At 46.6% G+C, this 19,818-nt stretch overlaps 1 protein-coding gene and 3 long non-coding RNA genes across 4 annotated transcripts; 2 read left to right on the forward strand and 2 right to left on the reverse strand.

The window, feature by feature from the left end:
• Window positions 1-837: 837 nt before the first annotated feature.
• On the reverse strand, window positions 838-2,522 carry LOC100826642. The gene is made up of 2 exons (XM_003565712.2): window positions 1,314-2,522; window positions 838-974 (listed from the first exon to the last, which is right to left on the reverse strand). The coding sequence occupies exon 1, from the start codon at window positions 2,520-2,522 to the stop codon at window positions 1,320-1,322; it is 1,203 nt and encodes a 400-aa protein (XP_003565760.1). The 3' UTR covers window positions 838-974; window positions 1,314-1,319.
• Window positions 2,523-9,429: 6,907 nt separating this feature from the next.
• On the reverse strand, window positions 9,430-13,235 carry LOC104582567. Its single transcript, XR_730337.2, has 4 exons — window positions 12,986-13,235; window positions 10,952-12,874; window positions 10,232-10,685; window positions 9,430-10,162 (listed from the first exon to the last, which is right to left on the reverse strand). It is a non-coding gene; the product is annotated as an uncharacterized LOC104582567 (long non-coding RNA).
• Window positions 9,472-10,933, forward strand: LOC112271116. Its single transcript, XR_002964005.1, has 2 exons — window positions 9,472-9,626; window positions 10,518-10,933. It is a non-coding gene; the product is annotated as an uncharacterized LOC112271116 (long non-coding RNA).
• An 802-nt stretch (window positions 13,236-14,037) lies between the features above and the next one.
• On the forward strand, window positions 14,038-15,460 carry LOC112270883. The gene is made up of 2 exons (XR_002963463.1): window positions 14,038-14,432; window positions 15,181-15,460. It is a non-coding gene; the product is annotated as an uncharacterized LOC112270883 (long non-coding RNA).
• Window positions 15,461-19,818: the final 4,358 nt, after the last annotated feature.

A 19,818-nucleotide genomic window follows, 5' to 3' on the forward strand; every position in this document is an offset into this window, starting at 1 on the left:
CGGCTTCCCCACCATCTTGGGACCGCCACGAAGCCTTCTGTCATTTACATTTTAATTGTTCGGTAGAAACATACCTAACTAGTAATAAATATATATTGTTGGTAACATATTCTGCTAGGTATTACATCCTATAATTTTTTTGTGAGCAAAATACGTCATTTCGAATAAAAAAGCAGCGCTCAGGCACGTCAGTACCACCCCAAATTCTTGGGAATATAGTATTCTGTTGTTTTAGATAACAGAACATAGAACTCCTCCAGTCTCTCCATCCAAATGTGCAAGCCGCCTAATTTATTACAAAGCAATTACAATGTTCGTGCCAACTGATGCTGAAGAAAGTGGCAAGCTATTTAAAGCATGGATGTGTTACTATTTTACTACAAATTGGGCAACACTTTTTATGGATCGGAGGGAGTAGCTAGTTTTTAAACCTGTAGAAGGGTTTATTTTCCTGGAATATGTTGAAGGGACTTGTAGATCCAAGAATTGTTCTATTAAGATCTTTTGGTCTTGTGTATCTGTATAGAATTGACTACAAATGTATAAACAGATCGAGACAGACACTGTCGGTGACAAACTGAACTAAAAGTGGTGATCAGGATCTGCGATTACTTAGCGATGAAAATCTACAAGTTATGAAAACAGAAACTATAACTGAAAACTCAGTAGTATCATTCAGTAGAATGGTCACCATTGTTAACATCAGCATATATAATCCTAGGGTAAGCCTATTGCTAGCTACTAGGCTTCCCCAGCAAGGCCGTAAATATGTACACATAGGCATTTACTCCTACTCCTACTAATGAAACTAACAAAAAGAGGGATCAAGATGGTAAACTCTTTAATAACGGCTCTGGTATGTACCAGTCCGTTTTTAGCCGCCATATGCGCCTTGTGATCCGTGCGTAGAGCGTATCTGTGAGATCCGACGGTTGGCGCGGATATCAACGTGTGATCCAACGGCCAAAAAGTAACTGGTAGAAACCGGAGCAGGTATTAACGCGGCGTTCGACCAAGATGAAATCTAAATTACGTGTGTTTACTGTCATGCTTATACTAGTACTCCTGTTTTATGGTATAGGAGTACTACTACAAAACACAAATGTACAGTTCAATAACCAACTTATAGCATGTCACAAACATTGGTAGATCGATTAGTTCATTAAATCCTTTGTCGATTCACTCCTTCAATTCCCAGCTGTGGTAATATATCAAAAGAGTTGCACACCTCCGTACAACATTGATTATTCCAAATCCACAGCAAATTAAGCCTGCATGCAAGAACGAACAGTAGTAGAAGGAAGCAAGCATACCATCCGTCAATCTGTGGATGAAGCGGCATTATCTGGGCAGAGCGACGGCGGCAGCTCCCATGCGTGAACGAAACGGGAGGAGAAGAGCTCAACCGGCGGGTCGACCATCTGGCAGACGTCACACTCGAGAACCCTCCTAGCGGGCACGTCCACCGCGAAGATCCACGCGTCCAGGAAGAAGTACACGACGCGGGGGTTCTGCGGGTTAACGGCCGCGAGCACGGGCGCGCGCTTGGGCATCCCGGTGGCCTTGTAGCTTCCGTCGGCCCAGATCTCGGACAGGGTGGCCTGGTACTCGCGCTTCCACGCCGCATTCGTCGTCGTACTCTCGCCGTCGTCCTGATGATCCAATGTCCACATGGTGACCATCTGCGTCTCCGGGAGGATGCCGTGCAGCTGCACGTAGCGAAGCTTGCCGGCGCTGACCCGGACGCAGCGCTGCCGGTCGAGGGCGCCGGCACGCGGCGCCACGGCCATGACGCTGCCCCGAGGCAGCGGCACGTGGCGCAGGGAAGGAGCGCGCGCAAACGGGTCGCATGTGAGCAGGCCGTAGGAGAGGTCGACCCACCAGAGCCTCCCCGCAAACGAGATCACGCCGTCGCGGCCCCACGGCGGGTGGTCTGGGGAGTAGCCGAGCACCTCCTTCTCGGCCCACCGGCCGCTCGCCGTGGAGTAGCAGAGCAGCGTGGCGTGGGCCGTCCCGGCCATGGGCTGGAGCTCCGCGACCACGTAGTGCGGCCCACCATCGGCGCGGGTCGTGGGGTCGGCGATGAGGCCCACGTTGCCGGGGAAAAGCACGGGGTTCCCGACGGGGTCCGGGAGGCGGGACGCGGCGCCCGTGTGCGCGTTGCAGAGGAAGTAGGCCGGGGCGTGCCCACGATGCACGAGCTTGATATGATCGTGGCGCTCGACGACGGCGGGTTCGTGGGAGAGGCCCTGGGTGGCGTGGAGGAGGAAGCGCCCCGTGGAATCGTTGACGGCGACGATGTATGGGTAGTTGTTGTTGTTGTCGATGTTGGCGTGGGCGTCAGGGGCGATGCGGCGGGGCATGGAAGCGATGGACACGCGCGGCGGATCGGCGAACCCCACGAACACGTCCGTTCCTGGCAAGAAGTTGTCCGCCTTCGACACCAGCGGGATGCTCCCCAGGATCACCCACGGCCGCTGTGGACCCGGATCTGACACCGGCTCCCTCGCCGGCAGTGACATGGGCGCCGGCCGATGGAAGAGAAGATGGCGGGGGTTAGGGTTTTTGTTTTGACGAGGGTGGCGGATTGATTTGGTCAAGATGGCAAATATGGCAATAAGTGTCAAGCATGGTTTCCCACCTAGCAGGAGGCAGCGCCCGCTCATCTTCGCATCACAGGTTGGGTTTAAGATTCGTGCTAGTAGATCACATCCAATTTTTCTTTTCATGAAAGGAGCCGATTTTTTTTTAACAAGACACTAGTGTATTTTATTTGTCCATCATCTAACGCCAAGGCGTAGGTTTAATCCATCAACTGCTGCTCAATAATTTTTGTCTTTTTTTCAGAACAACGATCTGAATTCATTTATTCAACGAACAAAATACAACCGATAGAAAAACTAAAACGACAACAAATATTTCGGATAAACCGAAAGTTACATCAAAAAATTTTGAAGCTAGCTTCTCTAGCTGCGATATTCGCATCTTGATATTTCTCCAAATCTCTGATGACAAAACAGTAGAAGATCACCAATCATGCGTAAGATGACCTAACCTTACAGTTTTTACAGAGCCACCCACCCCATTGGGTGAGAACTTGAGATCGTTGAACGTGAGGTGGCCAAGGACACACCCCTCGCAAGACATGTTGTCGAACCACGCCGAACGATAAGGAAGATGAACAAAATCATGAAATTACGTGCCATGAGATCTGCAAACTTCATGAAGTAGACCATGATAGCCATGCTAGTACAGGGATGGATTTGGGAGATCTTAAATCCGTGCGTCGTCGACTCCACCGTCAGGACGCAACCGCTAAGGATACACAAAATATTACCAAGAAGGTACTAAACCCGTCACTGATCGTCTGCACACTCAGGGTTTTGGTGTACAGAACCTTCCCCGCTAGCGCCCACTGCAGTAAGTTTCAGCAACAGTCAGGTTCATCCATTCCATCATCTCCTCCACACCCGCCACCTCCTTGTTGTTCGAAGCCGTCGCCATCTCCCCTGTGAAACCCGCAAGACCTCCTCGTTGTCGTCCTCTCGCTCACCAAGGGTGAGCAGGAACGCAATGTTCCCCCTTGATCACCCCGAGTGCAGACAAGATTCAGAGAGCGGAGGAGGAAAAACGACGAGAAATCATAGGGAGAAAACCAAAACCACGCCTTGGAGATTGGAATTGCCCGAGCGCCGCCGCCGCCACTCGAAACCCTTGGAAAATGTTTCGGGCCCCCCCTAGTTGGGTCAGCCGTCTTTTTCTAAAAAAAAAAGAACTGTGGGATCGATTATTTAGGATGTTTTTGGTTGTGCAGGGTGGATTGGGTCGGCACGGCTCCATTTTATCTTCGTTTGGATCGGTAGGTGGGCTTGAACGGACCGGGCCATGATGGAATATTTCCCCAAAAAATGACCTTTCTAGCTCGCCAATTTCTTCAGAACCATGCGGCTCGCGAGCATGTTAGCTCGTAGTCCGGCATTAATCCCCACTCCTGATTGAAAACAGAATAACCAAATGCCCATTCCGGTCGCTTGGTGCATCGCGAGTCAACAATCCGAACTTCTGTTCGGACCGCCTTACTCATAGCATCTTCAGCAGTAGAATCTAAAACAGGGTTCCTAAACAGTCTTTAGGGACTCTCCTTAAATTTTAGGGGTCCCAAAAAATACAAACATCTTCAGTAATGGTCCTATTCCACAGCCCCTATATTCTTTATGACATATGGGACCCACTTGTCAATGACTTGCCTATTTCTTTTTCCTTGTTTTTCCTTTCTTCCCCGCGGTAGTGCCTGTCGGGCTTGTGCAAGGTGAAGCGAAGGCGGAACGGTGGCTAGGGGCTCGGGGCGCTGCGGCAGCGCGGCGGCGGCCAGGGACATGGCGGCGGCCCGAGGCATGGCGGCGACTAGGGACTTGACATCGTGCGGGGCGGCGGTGCTGTTGTGCTAGGCGCGCAGGGCGGCAGTGGCGCTGTGTGCGAGGAGCGCGGAGGGAGGATCGGTGATTGGCGAGGGGGAAGAGGCGGCCGGATTTGACTCCGGCGAGGGGGAGGTGGCAGCAGAAGGAGGAAGGCCGACGGGGCACAGCACGCACGAGGGAGGAAGAAAGATGGGGAAAGGCTGACGTGGCAGAGAGTAGGGGCTCCCTTGGGGTCCCTTAAAACGGGGGTTGAGGAGGTGACCCAGGGACCTTCCTAGAATAGGGACCCGAGTAGGGGCCCTGCTGAAGACGTTTTTTTGCCTCTACCCCCTAAAAACCGAGCAGGGACCCTGTTTAGGGACCTTCCTGAAGATGCTCTCACCCACCCAAAAGCCTGTTTGGATGCCCCGCCACCTAAAAATGGATGGCCCTGTGGTCCAGATCCAAACACATAAAGGTTGTGTGTAGTCAGGCTCCTACTTTTAAAAACCGGACCGGACCGACGGTCCGACCGGAAAAACTGGAACCGAAGCCCTTTGCGGTCTGTTAAGCTCACTGGACCGGACGGGCCACCGTACCGAGGAAAACCAGGTGAACCGGGCAGTTTTCAACAAAACAAGTGAATAATGCAGGGGTACATACGGTATTTTCATCACATCTCTAGGTTTTGCTCTCAGTCTCTCACTCTGCGCCCCCCCCCCCCCCCCGATTCATTTGCTCGGCCTCTCAGTCCCTCCCTCGTCTCCCTCGTCCCGCCGCTCGATCCCGCGGCTCGCCACCCGCCACTAGCTTGGCGTCTGGCCGCACCCGCCTCTCGTTGACGCCCGACTCCGGCCAGTCCAGCAAAAGAGGTATGAAATTATCGATTTGTCCCTCCTCCTTCTCTGTTCTTCAACTCCAGAGAGATTCCCAAATGATTAGAGAATGAAATTGCTGTATTGTGATATTTGTATTTGGTATGAAATGGGTGTAGCACTGCAGTGGTTAATGGATTCATTCGTGACGCCTCGGCTTTGCTAGAGGCACAATCATCACAAAGATTGCGAGGGAAAACTGATCCCGCATGGGGGCACGCCCTGGAAGTTGAAGTTCTTGTTTTTTTTTGCGGGTGAAGTTGAAGTTCTTGTTGATGGAAAAAAGGAGTGGATCCGCTGCATGTACTGCAGTGAGTTGTTCAAAGGTGGTGGTATTCATCGATTGAAGCTTCATTTGGCAGGAGAAAAGGGTCATGTGAAGCAACGCCAGAAAGCTTCATTTGGTGGTATTCCATTGCCATGAATGGTAATGTTTTTCTCTAGCTAGACTTCTTGTTTCTGATTTTTGTCTATTGGTTCTGATTTTTAGCACATATTAATGTGTAGATGAGGCTCAATGGATTGATGAAGACTATGACATTGATGCTTCTCAAGAAAATGATGAAGCAAACATGCCAACAGCCGACGAAGACCAAACTGGTGGAGCGTGAGATCAATATATTGGAGTTGGAGGTGATGATGATTATGGAATTGAATATCATGTGGGAATGTGATTGGGCTACCAATTCCAATATCGTTGAGTTTGTTGCTTTGTTCCATGAAGTTTCAGTTTAATTATTGCATGTATTAGAGTTTGAGCCTATTTCAATTTCTAAGACCGTGGCTACGTGACTGTTTCTTTTTCCTGAAACTTATGTATGAGGTATGGCTCCAGTCGGTCCGGCTTCCCATCCCAGCTTCTGTGGTCGTAACGTAGAATCTTAACCAAACGATGATTCGAATGCACTAGAATCTGTAAACGCAACAGCTTCGTGTAGTGCATATTCCGAGCGAGTCGAGACCAGCTTCCATCGCGTTCACAACCAAACTTTCAAAGAAATTACCCACTTCCATCCATAAGTGATACCGTTTCGCTTCCTTTTTCTTCCCCAGCCGAGCGAAGACCAAGCATTTTTCTCTTATCTCGCATCGTGAGGAGACAGAAACCCGTGAGCTAGCTAGGGTTCAAGCAAGTCGCCTCTCCTCTGCCGCCTGTCCGGCCTCTCGCCAACGGTGCGCGGCCGCTCCCTACGTCCGCCCTCGTCTTGCTCTAGCACAACAACTCGACCCCCCTCTATCCTGAGCAGTAAGCGGCCAACCACCTCGCTTCCTCTGGACAGTCTGCCGCGGTGAGGCAATATTTCGGTGAGGCACAGCTCTTTTGTTTCTTCTTCCCGTGTCTCGGACTGAGGAGGACTCGAATCGCATCCCCGACCAGCAAACCACCCCCTTTTGTGCTCCTCACGGCCAGCCGAATCTTTCCCTGAGGTACATGACTCTCCCCATCTTCTGCTTGCTCTCTTACACATAACTCCATGCCTATGTCGGTGCTATATTATACCATTGGTGTGTCGTGGTGTATTGGTTGTGTGCTTCATCAATTATCATGCCTGAAATCAATTAATTTTCCTGTTTGACTGAAGTATGGCTGAGAAGGCAGTTTGGGATAATGAAAACGTGAGGCACTTTATTGATATTTGCAAAGAAGAGATTAGTAATGGGAACAGGCCCTTAGGTTTTGTCAATAGGATTGGTTGGAAAAATCTTGGTGACAAGTTTGAAGCAAAATCTGGGAAGGAGCTCACAAAGACTCAACTAAAGAATAAGTGGGACAATATGAAAAAAGAATATACATGGTTCATGGAGTTGAAAAATGCAGTTGAAAAAATCTGAGGTGTTCACGGCACTCCATGATTTGCTTGTCTCTACTTACGGCTTGAAATCAAGTATCCATGTTTCATCAATTGAGCCACTTGCCATGTTCTTATGGATTGTTGGAGGCCCCCAAGCATTTGCACAAGCTGAATACCATTTTGTAAGGAAGTATGAGATCTTCAATTTCTTGCATTCATCACTACGCAATGTCATTAAGCACGCATTTGGAGTCTTGAAGCAAAAGTGGTACATATTGAAAGCTATGCCGAGTTTCTCTCCTCATAGCCAGAAGCATATCATTCTTTCTTGCATGGCATTGCATAATTTTATCCGTGATAGAAAATTGCGTGATGAGGAGTTCGATAAATGTGATGAAAATGGGGACTATCTACCTGAAGCAGCACGTGGAGCAGCACAAGTATAGGGAGATGTTGCTCCAGAGGTGGAGAATGAGGAAACCATGAATGACATTTGTAGTAGGATCGCAGATGCGTTGCTAGCTGCGACAACAGGATAGAGTAGCTATGTTGATGGAGGATATTGATCCATGCCTTTTGTTTGATCTGTATGTCTTTTGTAATAATTTTAGGAACTTCTAAAAACCTATCTATGAGTAGGCAATATTAAAAAGATGTCAGTCCCAAATTGGTCATTTAGATACCAATCAATGAACTTATCTATGTTTTTTTGATCAAAACGAATATAAACAGTCTCACATGGTCTCAGGGGCATTACAGACAATTCTAACCAAACTCACAGTTCACGGTTGCTCCAACCAAACGACTTCCTGAGAAATCCACAGTTCCTATCTCACAGCTGATTTTCCACAGTTCACAGCAGTTTTCTCGGAATCCACGGCTCAACCAAACACACCGTATGTGGCTATGTGCCTGTTTGTTTTCCCTGGAACTTATGTATGAGAATAATGGGACAAGTAAATTATTGTTTGCACTATTATTCATATTGCCGTATTTTTGGCAGCATATTTTTGTCTTTTTTCTTGCAGTATTTAGTAAAAGAATATATTATTTTATCTTAAAAAATCAGACAGTGAACCGGTGAACCGGCGGTTCGACCGGTAAAACCTGAACCGGGAGCCTCGCTGGTTTAGTTAACGGTCCGGTTTTAAAATTAGGGTCATGCTGGGCATAAAACCCGATAACCGAAGTCTGAACCTGAAAAACCTGAGGCCGAACCTGAAAAACCCGAAGCCCAAAAATCGAATAGAATTTTCGGGTGTCAAATCAGAAAACCCGAATTTATTTCAGGTAATTTGGGCGACAGCCCAATTTGAACAAGGGTCTATCTATTGCCCGGTTGCCTGGTTTTAGCAAATACCAGTCGATTTTGGATCCACCTTTGGTTTTGTATCCTGTGGTCCGAAAATGATGTACTCGTAGTTGTTTTTCTGCTATCCCTCTTACTAGACGGTTCAGCGCTTCGCTCCTCCATTAACTGCTATCGCTTGCATGGCTCGATTTTTTCTCTGGAGAGTAGAGCTCAGTCGGTGGATAATCATGTTGAAGCATAAGGATGGTCTGCATTGTCGGTCATTGTGTGTCCCACATATCTATTACTATCTACTCCGTATCTATACCAATATATTAAATTGCAGTTGGTGGTCCCGGATCCAAGAGAGACACGAACTCCAATTGGTGGTCCTGGATCCAAGAGAGACACGAACTCCCTCTCTGCTTCCTCACCATCTCCAACATACTCCCTCCGTTCCTTTAAGTATGTCATCTTAGATATCAAAATGCATACCAAGGAAACTGATCCAGATTGTGTTTGAGCCTAGCTGCAATTAATAACCTAAGCATGCACCTACGGGTTTAATGCTATAGTACATGCCACCGGTGGTGTCGCTTGGGATATGATGCATGCATGCAGGTTACGTACGGAGGCTGGACTCCCCGCCCGCGCGGCCGCGAATGCGCCTGGCCTGCTGGCTCCCGCTCTTCCTCCAAGCAGCACCATGCCCATGAAACTTCAAATTCTAGCGCCTTTGGTTGAATTTGTTGCTTGCAGTTCCGCCGCCGCTGCTCCTTGTTCTCCGGCCATGGTCGCCTCTCCTCCTTGTTCTTCGGCCATGGCCACCTCTCCTTCTCAGGTCGAGTTGGTGTTGGATGGCATGGAAGAGAAACATATTAGGAAGAGGAAGAACCTATGCGCAACTATGGCAGGGAAGAGGAACAGATTAGGAAGAATAGAGAAGAGGAGCAGATTAGGAAGAGTAAGGAAGAGGAAGGAGGCGCAGTTGGAAAGAGAGAGGAGAGGCCGTCGCTTTGGTTTTCATGGGTAATAAGTGCTGCTACATGCAGCCTGACAGTGGGGAGGGAAAATTTGACTAAAAAACTCTCAACGACACTTAAACTGAAATAGACTAAGAAAATCTAAGATGACGTACCTAAAAGGAACAGAGGGAGTACCAGTTCTGCCACCTCCATGGCCTCCTTTTCCCCGCGATTCCTGACGGGCGGGCGGGCGATACGTCGTCTGTCAACCGCGCCGAACTGCCTCGACGATCTGAAACACCCAGGTCTCTCTCTCTCTCTCCCCGCGCGGCTTTCCTTCGCTTCCTTCGTTCCTTCTCTCCCTGCCTTTCTGCCTCGCGCGCGCGTCCACTAGCTGGCGCCTGATCGAGCTGCCCCCGAGCCTCCCCTTGCCGTAGACCGCCCGCGCCGCCCAAATCGCAGACCCCTCTGGTTGCCGGCGGCGCGCGCCTCTCCGCCTAGGTCTGTCCAAGCAGTCCATGGCGGGATCTGTACGAGGCGTCCATGGCGGGATAGGCAGAGGAGGTCGGCGGTGCGTCCAGCGAGATCCAATCTGCAGCGGGGTAGGCCGGCGGGGAGCTAGGCAGAGGAGGCCGGTGGCGCGTCCACGGAGATCCACCCGACGGCGGTGTAGGCAGGCTGAGTCCTTTGCCGCGTCCGGCCGCCCATACGATCGATTGAGTAATCAATACAGGTTTCCCAATACTACTGATTCATCCTATCCATCCGGTCGATCGACAGGACCGTGGGGTGCAGTGGTACGTGGAGAGATGCCGCCGGTAGTGCAGGCCCCAAAAGCAACCTGCAAGCAGACGCCGGGGTTGTGTTATGGGGAGGGCCACAAAGCTGTGGGGGACTTGAGATCCAGTACCTTGGCTCTGTCGAGGCACCGGGTGCCTCGTCGCGGCCAGCATCCACCGTCCGTTTAAATCGGACGGCCGGCAGCAGCAAGTCCAGTAGAATAGCAGTCCGTCCGCCCATTTGAATAAGTGAATCAGGTTAAGAACAGCACGTTCTCCAAACAACACAGCTTATTGTTTAGTAATAGCAGAGAACTGAACGCAATATGGGCTGTTAGTACTAGAAAAGAAATTGCTAATATATGTTGTCACCATTCATTCCTGAAATATTAACTAGATTTTTTTTCTTGTTTGCAGCAGCAAAAGAAACATGATGGTGTAGAACCTCAAGTAGGAGTAGAGAAGGATAGCAATGATAAAGGAGAAAATCTGGATCTTCAGGAGCGCAATGCCATGATCAGTTACACGCAGCTCTTAACAGCTCCCCCTTGTGATGATGATACTTATGATGATTTGTTCTACCGTCTACAAGCGAATTAGATAATATTTCAGAAAGTGTTGACTAGTATTTTGGACAGGACAGAAATAACTAATATTTTGGATTTTGGGGGCTATCTATAATCTTGTGGCCTAAGTGTACTAAGTAAAATGGCCAAATCTATATACTTGAATGATCATCTAAGAACATATTTAAGTGTTAAGTGCTTCATAATTTTAATCGTTCAAACTTCAGACCTACAGAATTGTCCAGCTTGTATATTTTCTATTGTGTTCATGTGCTGTATAATTACCTTTGCTCCTTTGTTTTTGGATGCAGCAACTTTAGTTGGCTTGCGCCTCCCCTTGAGTAACTTATCAAGCCAAGTTTTCTTTCTCCTTAGATTTCTGGATTGGACCTCTTTCTTCTTGAGCTTTGCAGCACTAAAAAACTTCTCATTAATTTGTTGACTATTTTGGTCAACATTTTCCTTGTCATTACATGGCTTATTTGAAGCATTGGTAGTTGCACTGAGTTTATCCTCTAGTTGTGGACTAACGGAATCAAGTGCATTTTCTAACATCAAACAACACTTTAGAGAGTTGGCTGCTTTATATGCCAATCTGTGAAATTTGTGAGATAAACTCTTGTACCGAAGTTGAGCTTCAAATTTTGGATTTTCTACCACGTTCCTTCCTTCTCTATCTTGTATACTTCCATTGCGTGCTTCTCTAGTCCATTTCTTTAATATATAATGATTTGGCAATGTCTTTATATTCATCAAATCAAGAACTTTGAGACCATGTCCGCACAATATTCCTGTCCTATCAAACATTCCACAACTACATGAAACTGTTTGAGTCATTGGATCACCGGTCACTATGCGCTCCTCCTCAAATTTTAGATCACCATGCAAACTCCCAATAGCAACAGCAAATTTATTATTTCCATCCAATACTCTAGTGCATGCAGCCATGGATCTTTCATACTCACTTTGTCAAATTTATTATTTCCATCCAATACTCTGTCTCATATTGTCAAATGCTTCTTGAAATTCTGCTTTGTCCTCATAGCCATACATACAATCCCCAAAGTCAGTGAGGATATGAGACTCTTCATCTTCATCTTTCCCATCATCTTTCTCTTCCTCTTCATCTTTTCCTTCACCCTTTGCTGGACATAAATGTTTGACGGCATTCTGCATTATATGAAATGTGCACAGTCCATGATATGATTCCGTGAAGACTTTCCCTATAGCTTTCCCCATTGCTGCATCTTGATCCGTGGAAATAGTTCTAGGTTGCCTTCCATTATGTGCAGCTAGAAAAGTCTCAAAAAGCCATGTAAATGAGTCACATGTTTCATCAAATAGCAAGACAGCACCAAAAATGGTGGTTTCTCTGAACTGATTGAGCCCAAGAAAAACACCAAATGGCCTATATTCTTTATTTGTGCCAAAAGTAGTATCAAATGTGACGACATTACCAAAGTATGCATAGTCAGAACCATTTTAGCATTAGCCCGGAATATGTTCGTTATATGCTCCTCACAATCCAACTGCAAAGCATATTGAAAAGATGGGTTCTCAACAATTTTGTCATGAAAATACTTCAACATACTACCGGCCTGTCCAAAAGCCAACTCCCTTTGTCGCTTGCTTCGCAGATAATTCTTTTGGTCACAATCAGTGTAGCCAAGGTTTATGGTCCACCAACTTGACGACAAGCAAACTCATGTGCAGCCTTTGGCATGATTCCAGAATCTTCCGCTGTTTCTATCTCAAAAGCTTGCATTTCAGAAATCTTCCTTTGTGGTGCCATCAAGTGGCATGTTTGTGGCAATTGAAGGTAGTGGTTGTGTTCCACCATAACATCAATGACTTCATAGTTTCTTGCCATTCAATCCAATGTTATCGTCATCCCAGCTTTGCAATCCGTTCTTGTTTCAGCTCTAAAACGCTTTGGCAGATTTTCCAATGTTTGCCTTTTTCTCCGAAGGCCCTCATTGGAACAAACAAATCTACATGAAGTCATTTCACCATCAAACTTGATAACATTTTTGTTTCTTTTCCTCACATCAAACCCTGCACAACCCCCATAGTCAACCCAAAACACCCAAGCTTCGTCTGGATTTCTGAACCTCATACCAACTTGGGGTACCCGTTTGTCAATTTCTCCCATTGCAAAACACTTGAGAATGCACAACACTCACAATTGCATAGCACAACAATCAAATTCTGCAAAATTGCGCAGCACAACACCCCAATCATCAAGAATTTGCTCAAATAGGCACACATAAACAAAGTGCATGACACAGCACCAAAATCAGCAAACTAGGAAGATGGTACCTTCTGTTCTTGAGTCCTCCGACGCTCGGAGATCGCTGGGCACTGTGGCGCAGGAGGCTGTCGGAGCGGGGCGGAGACCGTCGTAGCGGGGGCAGAGGCGGAGGAGGCCGTCGCAGCGGGGGCGGAGGAGGAGCAGCGGAGGTGGCCGTCGGAGCGAGCGGGGTGGGGGCCGTCGCAGTCGGAGAGGGGTGGAGGCGGCTGTCGTAGTCGGAGCGGGGCGGAGGCGGCCGTCGCAGCGGGGGCGGAGGAGGAGCAGCGGAGGCGGCCGTCGGAGAGAGGGCGGAGGCGGCCGTCGCAGTCGGAGCGGGGCGGAGGCGGCCGTCGCAGCGGGGGCGGAGGAGGAGCAGCGGAGGCGGCCGTCGGAGAGAGGGCGGAGGCGGCCGTCGGAGAGAGGGCGGAGGCGGCCGTCGCAGTCGGAGCGGGGCGGAGGCGGCTTGCTCTCCTCCCTCTCCCGCGCGCGGCGGCGGCAGCGGGAGAGCGCGCGCGGGAGGCCGAGAACTCCCACGATGGGTTTTTTCCACTGTGCGTTCGTTGACTCGGTAAAAGATGAGGTGCTCTGTTTCAATTTCTGCCGGCCGTCCGATTTAAATGGACGGTGGATGCTGGCCGCGAGGCATCCCGTGCCTTGACAGAGCCAAGGTACTGGATCTCATTCCAGCTGTGTGTGGTCAGGTAAATCATGGCCGTAAATCATGAATTTGGAGGTTTGGTATGGCCACGCTATATTCAGAGGCTACTCACTTGCAAGAATAAATATAGGACAAGCGCTTATAAATCACAAACTGATAAGAACTAGCTTCCAAAAAAATTATGCAACTTGTCCCCTTGATACAAGATAATAATTATAAAAAATATGATTAGAAAAGGTACAAGATAATATTATTTTTCTTGCTCAAGCGTAGTCCTGAGATAACACATTTTCTATTTCCGTTGCAACGCACGGCCAACTTTGCTAGTTGTTAAATTACAAATGGTAGTGATGGCGGACGTTCCTAGGTCTTTTTATCAAAATTACGTCCAATGCCACCGGGGCCGCACCTCCGAAAATTAGAAACGCCGCCGCATGCAAAACAGCCCGTTATTTCGTCACGGCAAGGATTCCTCGATCTCATCCCATCGGGAGCCCAGGGCCTCCACCGCCGCCTGCCTTCCGCTTGCCCGTGCCCCGTCACGCGCCTGTCTGCGCCCGTGCCCGCGCCTCGCCCAACACCGCCTGCTTCCTTCCTTTCGCACAGGCGGTGACCGGGGCGAGATGCCACGTTCTCATCCACCGCCTTCCACGGCCGCCACCTTCCCGCATCACGCCTGGAGCCCAATCAATCGCCTCACCTCCGACGACCACCCCGCCACAAGAACAAGACGAGATTATTTTACAACGGAGCATCAAGAGCATGCAGCAATCGCCAAATCACACCCGCCGCCGCCGCCGTTCCTCAATTCCGCAAAGGTGGATTTCTTGCCCCCGATTTCTGGTTCCAATACATTGGAAGTTTCCCTCGATTTCCTAGCTGGCCGGCCCCCTTCAAAACTAACTTGATAATCAAAATTATCGTAAGTATTCTAAATTACAACGCCCTTCCTCTGCTGCTAAACTAACTTGATAATCAAAACCAGTGACCTCCATATGAAAAATTGGAGAGCGAATTCAGGTTTTTCTGCAATGGGAATTCCAGAATTTTATGCAAACATTTGCTCTTGGTACAGTAGTGGAATCTCAGAGTTTTTATGAGTCGTAATTGAAGTTTATATACTACTCTGATGACATCAAAACTTTGACATATTGGCTATCTGTTGGCATCAGACCGCGTAGATTGTGTTAATGCAGCCTCATATGTTTTTGGTTTACGCGCATGTGACAGTTAATAAACAGATTTTTGGTTACAGTAGACAGAGGATAGCCGACTTCATCCATCATTTTAGTTTCTCACATGTGTTATTTGGACAGTAGTAAACTGAGGACACCTATTACTTCATCAGTAACATCATTAATAATTCTCATGCGTAATTTGTTTTGTATGCTTCATACAGTGTTAGCTCGGTTCTGTAATCTGAGGCCTAGCTGGGATGAACATAGGTACCACCATAATTTAAGGCATAATTGTGCCAAAGTTGCAAGATTTTGAAGCTTAAAAACTGCTCCTCCTTGTCTGCAATTGTTCTTTTGGCCAATAATATTGACGATTATTTCTTGTCAGTTCTTGATATTGATACATATGAGGTCCGAGATTGTCGCCCAATCTATGACGACAACCACAGAGATGCACAGTGATCAATTGGAGAGGAAGAAAGCAAGTGAAAGACTAGGGTTGGGTGGAGAAATGTGTTCTACGAAGAGAAAGAATTGGATCAATGCACAGTGATCAGAAGAGAGGACTAAATGAGTGAAATGTACTAGCATCTGGCACATATTTGATAACTTGACATAGGATTATGCTTAATTCGCTATTTACATGTCATTTTATGGTTCCGCACTTACCGGCAACTCTGCTAGTTTTGTTAACATGGCGTCTTGAGTCTGCGTCCCTTGCCGTCCATTGCGCCTGCCTTTTTCACCTAGTCACTCTGGGATAAGTGACGACGGCAAGGGTAATGTTCGATACAGTGCTGCTATCAATGGGTCAGACAAAAAGAATAACACAAGCCAAAATAACAGGTCACCACAACTGGCAGACAAACTCAACAATGCTTTTTTTTTTGCGGGGAGACAAACTCAACAATGCTTTCCATTGCAAATCAGAGTATAGTATAAATCAACATGCAGTTTGCTTAAACGTATACCCCGGGAGAAAGGCAAGAACAAGATGCCAAACAGCTTACATTGTTGAAAGTGAGGATAATTAATAATAGTTAGACTCTAATTTATATTGTAAGTAATGCACCCTAAAGATGTTCACCAAAGTATATTTGTCTCTAATTGTGTAATACCAACCAAATTAGTTGATTAACATTGATATCAATACAATTGACAGGATTGGCAAAACAACCTTCTTCAGCACCTTATTTATTTGAATGCATCATGTTTCTCAAAAGGATAAGAACAAGATGCCCAATAATAATACAATCAATTTACACCGTTCTAAGTGAGAATAATAATTTGGCTCAGCTCTCACATTAAAATCCAAGTGCATCTTAAAGATGTTTACCAAGGCATATTTATCGCTAATTGTGTAGTACCAGTCAAATTAATTGATAATATTGATACTCTTTCACCGCCTTCTTTCTTTTGGATGCACCAAAAGCCTGTAATGATTGTCGACCCCTCCTAGCCCTCGCTAAGCCTTCAATATCAGCATGCTTTGTTCGCCTATGTTGTGCGCCTGAAACAAGGTAAAGTGGCCATAAGACATGCCAGCATCATCCAAACCATAACAAATATCTTCCAAACAAAATCTGAAACCCATAGGGGCTGCTAATATGTCTATTTTATTTTGCACAATTCCTGTGAGAAAATAAAGGCAAACTACCACCACACTTCCTCGAATGAACCTGCAGACTTACTGGTCCACAATTAGAAAACATTTCAGCCAGCTTCTGTTTTGTCACCTAAAAAGCAACAGGAACACAATTAGATAACAAGATAATTTAGGAACCAACACAAATATCACCATTGTATTTAGTAATTTACTTGTAAATCAATATCAGAGACATAGACAGTCCACGGCACCCTATCCTTCCTACCAGATTGCCGTCAAGTACACCTTGCCGGACCACTGCACGCACTTAGTGCTCGGATGTGGACTGCAAGTGTAACAATCCCCAATTTGCTCACAGCACATTCTCAATTTACAATTATTACAACAAATGAGAGAATATACCATAGGCTTACTCACAGCAGTTTGGGGTTTGATGCCAACACAACCTATTTGGAGCAACATCTTTGATGAACTCTGTCCAACCTGTAAATAGGATAATATAAGTATCAAATTAGAGAGGTGAAATATTATCAAGGCATGCAAATCATGCATAGCAGTGGTAGAGAAATTCCAGAAAAAGAGAGATGGAGAAGGGCATGCCATATAAACATGCAAAATGCACATGATTTATCTTTCCCATTTCTCTCACTGTTGTGAATTCGCATGACGGATATAACATAATCTATGTATCTAGTATTTATTTATCTAACAGAGTTTCCAAATTGTTTTAAGTTTCATGCATGGGCAAAATATAATCCATCGTATGAAATTCACTTTATAGTATAAGGGGAGATAGTTGAACTGGGAAGTTCAATGAATCCTTAAGAAAAGTACAATCGTGCATTGACACAATATATAAATGAGTCATATCAGAAGTAACATCCCTATATGAGAGCGGTATCTGACAACGCCAAGCTTTCTTCTCAACTCAAAGTGGGTTCTTGGATGGCTTGCAGACATAGCAAAACAGAAGTGTAAAAAAGTCACCATGGGGTACTATTAAGATTTTCATGTTTCAGCTGATATATTAATGGTGTTCTTCTAAAATGCCGCCGTATTGTTACCATTTTTTCGTGGATTGACTTAGAATGTGAAATTCAAGAGATATTTCCACATGAAAGGATGATTGGTTGATGCCATTCTTTCATGGTGTACATCACCAAACATTCTGCCAACATCTAGGCTTAATTTATTTTTCTCAGCTTGGGAACACACAGTGGAATGATATCCCCACTTCCATTCAATCGGCCCATTGTTTAATGCACATACAAAAAAGTAATATACCACTATATGTGGTAATTATAAAGCGCTTCAGCTATGTATTCCACAATCTACATCAATCTAGGAGGTAAAAAATAAACATGTGTACTGGCAGAAAGTGCCAGAAAAACAGAGGAGTTGCATATGTACTGCCACAAAGAAGAATCAGGTTATAAGAACAATAGCGTCTGTGAACTTACATTATTCCAACATACCCAACAATAGCCAAGGTTAACATCACGCAGATCCCGTGAGAGAGAGAAAAGCCACCAAAGTTTCAGCTAGAATCAATATAGGCCAGAAAACTCAGAAGAATCGGTAAACTTCTGCTAGTAAAGGAAATATTACACGCTACCAGGTCAACCAATATTCTACTCATGTCCATACGATTCGTAAAACCATGTCATGATATGAATAAAAAAAATCAAAATGTTCCACATGCGGCCGTTGGTGAGCTTCAGCTGTTAGTGGCTCAACGTGTGCATGTAGTTAGCTAGTGGAGAGTTTTGTGGATCAAGTTGTTAGTGGCTTGACCATGTGCGTGTGTGCTCTCTATATAAAGCCCTGTAATCTGGTTGTAAGATGAGAGGTGTGTATTCTATCCAGTCAATTAGCTTGTGTTGATCCTTAGCTAACATAAAAAAGCACAAGTTAAGGTGCTGCGAAATTCCTCTCGCGCATGTATTGTATCCAGTCAATTAGCTTGTGTTGATGATCCTTGGCTAACATAAATTAAAGAGCACCCTGGTAAAGAAACCCCCCAGGCTCCGCATCACAGCATCACCACAAGAAAATTAACTAAACCATCGCACATGAAGTAATCAAGGATCAAAGAGCAATCAAAGATTTGATCAAAAGCAACAGCAGGGTACGAAGCAGTCGTACAAATGTGAAATAAATCCTTAGACCATTTTTCATGTTCAATACTTATAAGGCTGTAACAAAGACCCTATGCCATCAAAGATTACCCTTCATTTTGTAAGATAACTCCCACATCCGCAAAATCACAATATTAACCAACCCAGAAACCTGCAGCAAATAGGACATTAAATTTTTGCAAGTTAATCTCTTGCATGCTCAACTTTATTCCTCGGCCTGATATGAGGTCAAACCCACAGATTAGCCCTAGGAAGCTTATACGTAAACACAAATTACATACCACAAATCACTTGCCATGAAGTCCAGTAATAGCATCGCCGCTGGACAATCTATGCAAACGAATCGAAAGAAAACACATAAAAAACATAGTGGGAATCTTAGATGTGGGCAGCAGCAAAAAAATGGGAATCAGTAATTTAGCTGATCCTGCCTTCACTCATGTTTATTTCAGTGGCAGCAATAATACGTGAGAGTCAGTAATTTTATTTGATCCTGCCTCCACTCACGGTTATTTCGGTGGCTGAGAGGCATAGCATCATAAATCAACACAACACCTGAACAGATGAACAAATGTAGAGAATCAAGACAAATCAAGGGACACAAGATGGAAGAACCAGAAAAGCAAGAGATCAAAACGCGAAGTGACGCGTCGGCATGCTCCGGAGGCAGTAACGCCCTTCTGACGGGTGACACTGAGGCAAACCAGGAACGGGATAGCCGATCCAAGCTACAGTTACATTCACAGCCACAGCTACATCCCCAAGGGCGCATTTCCACAAACAGGTGGTGAGCAGAGAGAGACCCAGGTGCGTATGGCCAGGGCAGGGGCTGATAATCAACATAGGCGAGAGGGACAAAGAAGGGGAAGGGAGCAGCTCACCCTGCTTGGTGTGATGGTGTCGGATAAAAGTCAAAGAACTGCAGCACGGCAAGCGTCACCTGCAGCCACACGCAGCATGGCCAGTGCCACGCCGGAGTTGCGCCAAACCACGACGGTGGCGAGCGGCAGGGGAAGGGCGTGGCAACTGCCAAATACCGCCGCCGCCACAACCACGCCAGAGCCTCAGCCACCAGCGAATCACAAAACCCGTCGCAGCAACAAACAATCAACCGATGAGATGTAGAGACCCGGCACTCAAACACGCTTATATAGCGGATGGCAGCGCGTACCAGGCCACACAGACCATCAAGAGGACGGGAAGAAGCTAGAGGCGAGTCACGCAGACGATCAACAGGAGCGGAAGGAGCTGGAGGACTGTACTCTGGACTGAACAGAGTTGT

The sequence above is a fragment of the Brachypodium distachyon genome, chromosome 2, assembly GCF_000005505.3.
Source record: "Brachypodium distachyon strain Bd21 chromosome 2, Brachypodium_distachyon_v3.0, whole genome shotgun sequence".
NCBI classification, from domain to species: domain Eukaryota; kingdom Viridiplantae; phylum Streptophyta; class Magnoliopsida; order Poales; family Poaceae; genus Brachypodium; species Brachypodium distachyon.

Coding starts and splice junctions, on each gene's coding strand:
- LOC100826642 (XM_003565712.2), bottom strand. CDS start 2,522: ATGTCACTGCCGGCGAGGGAGCCGGTGTCAGATCCGGGTCCACAGCGG.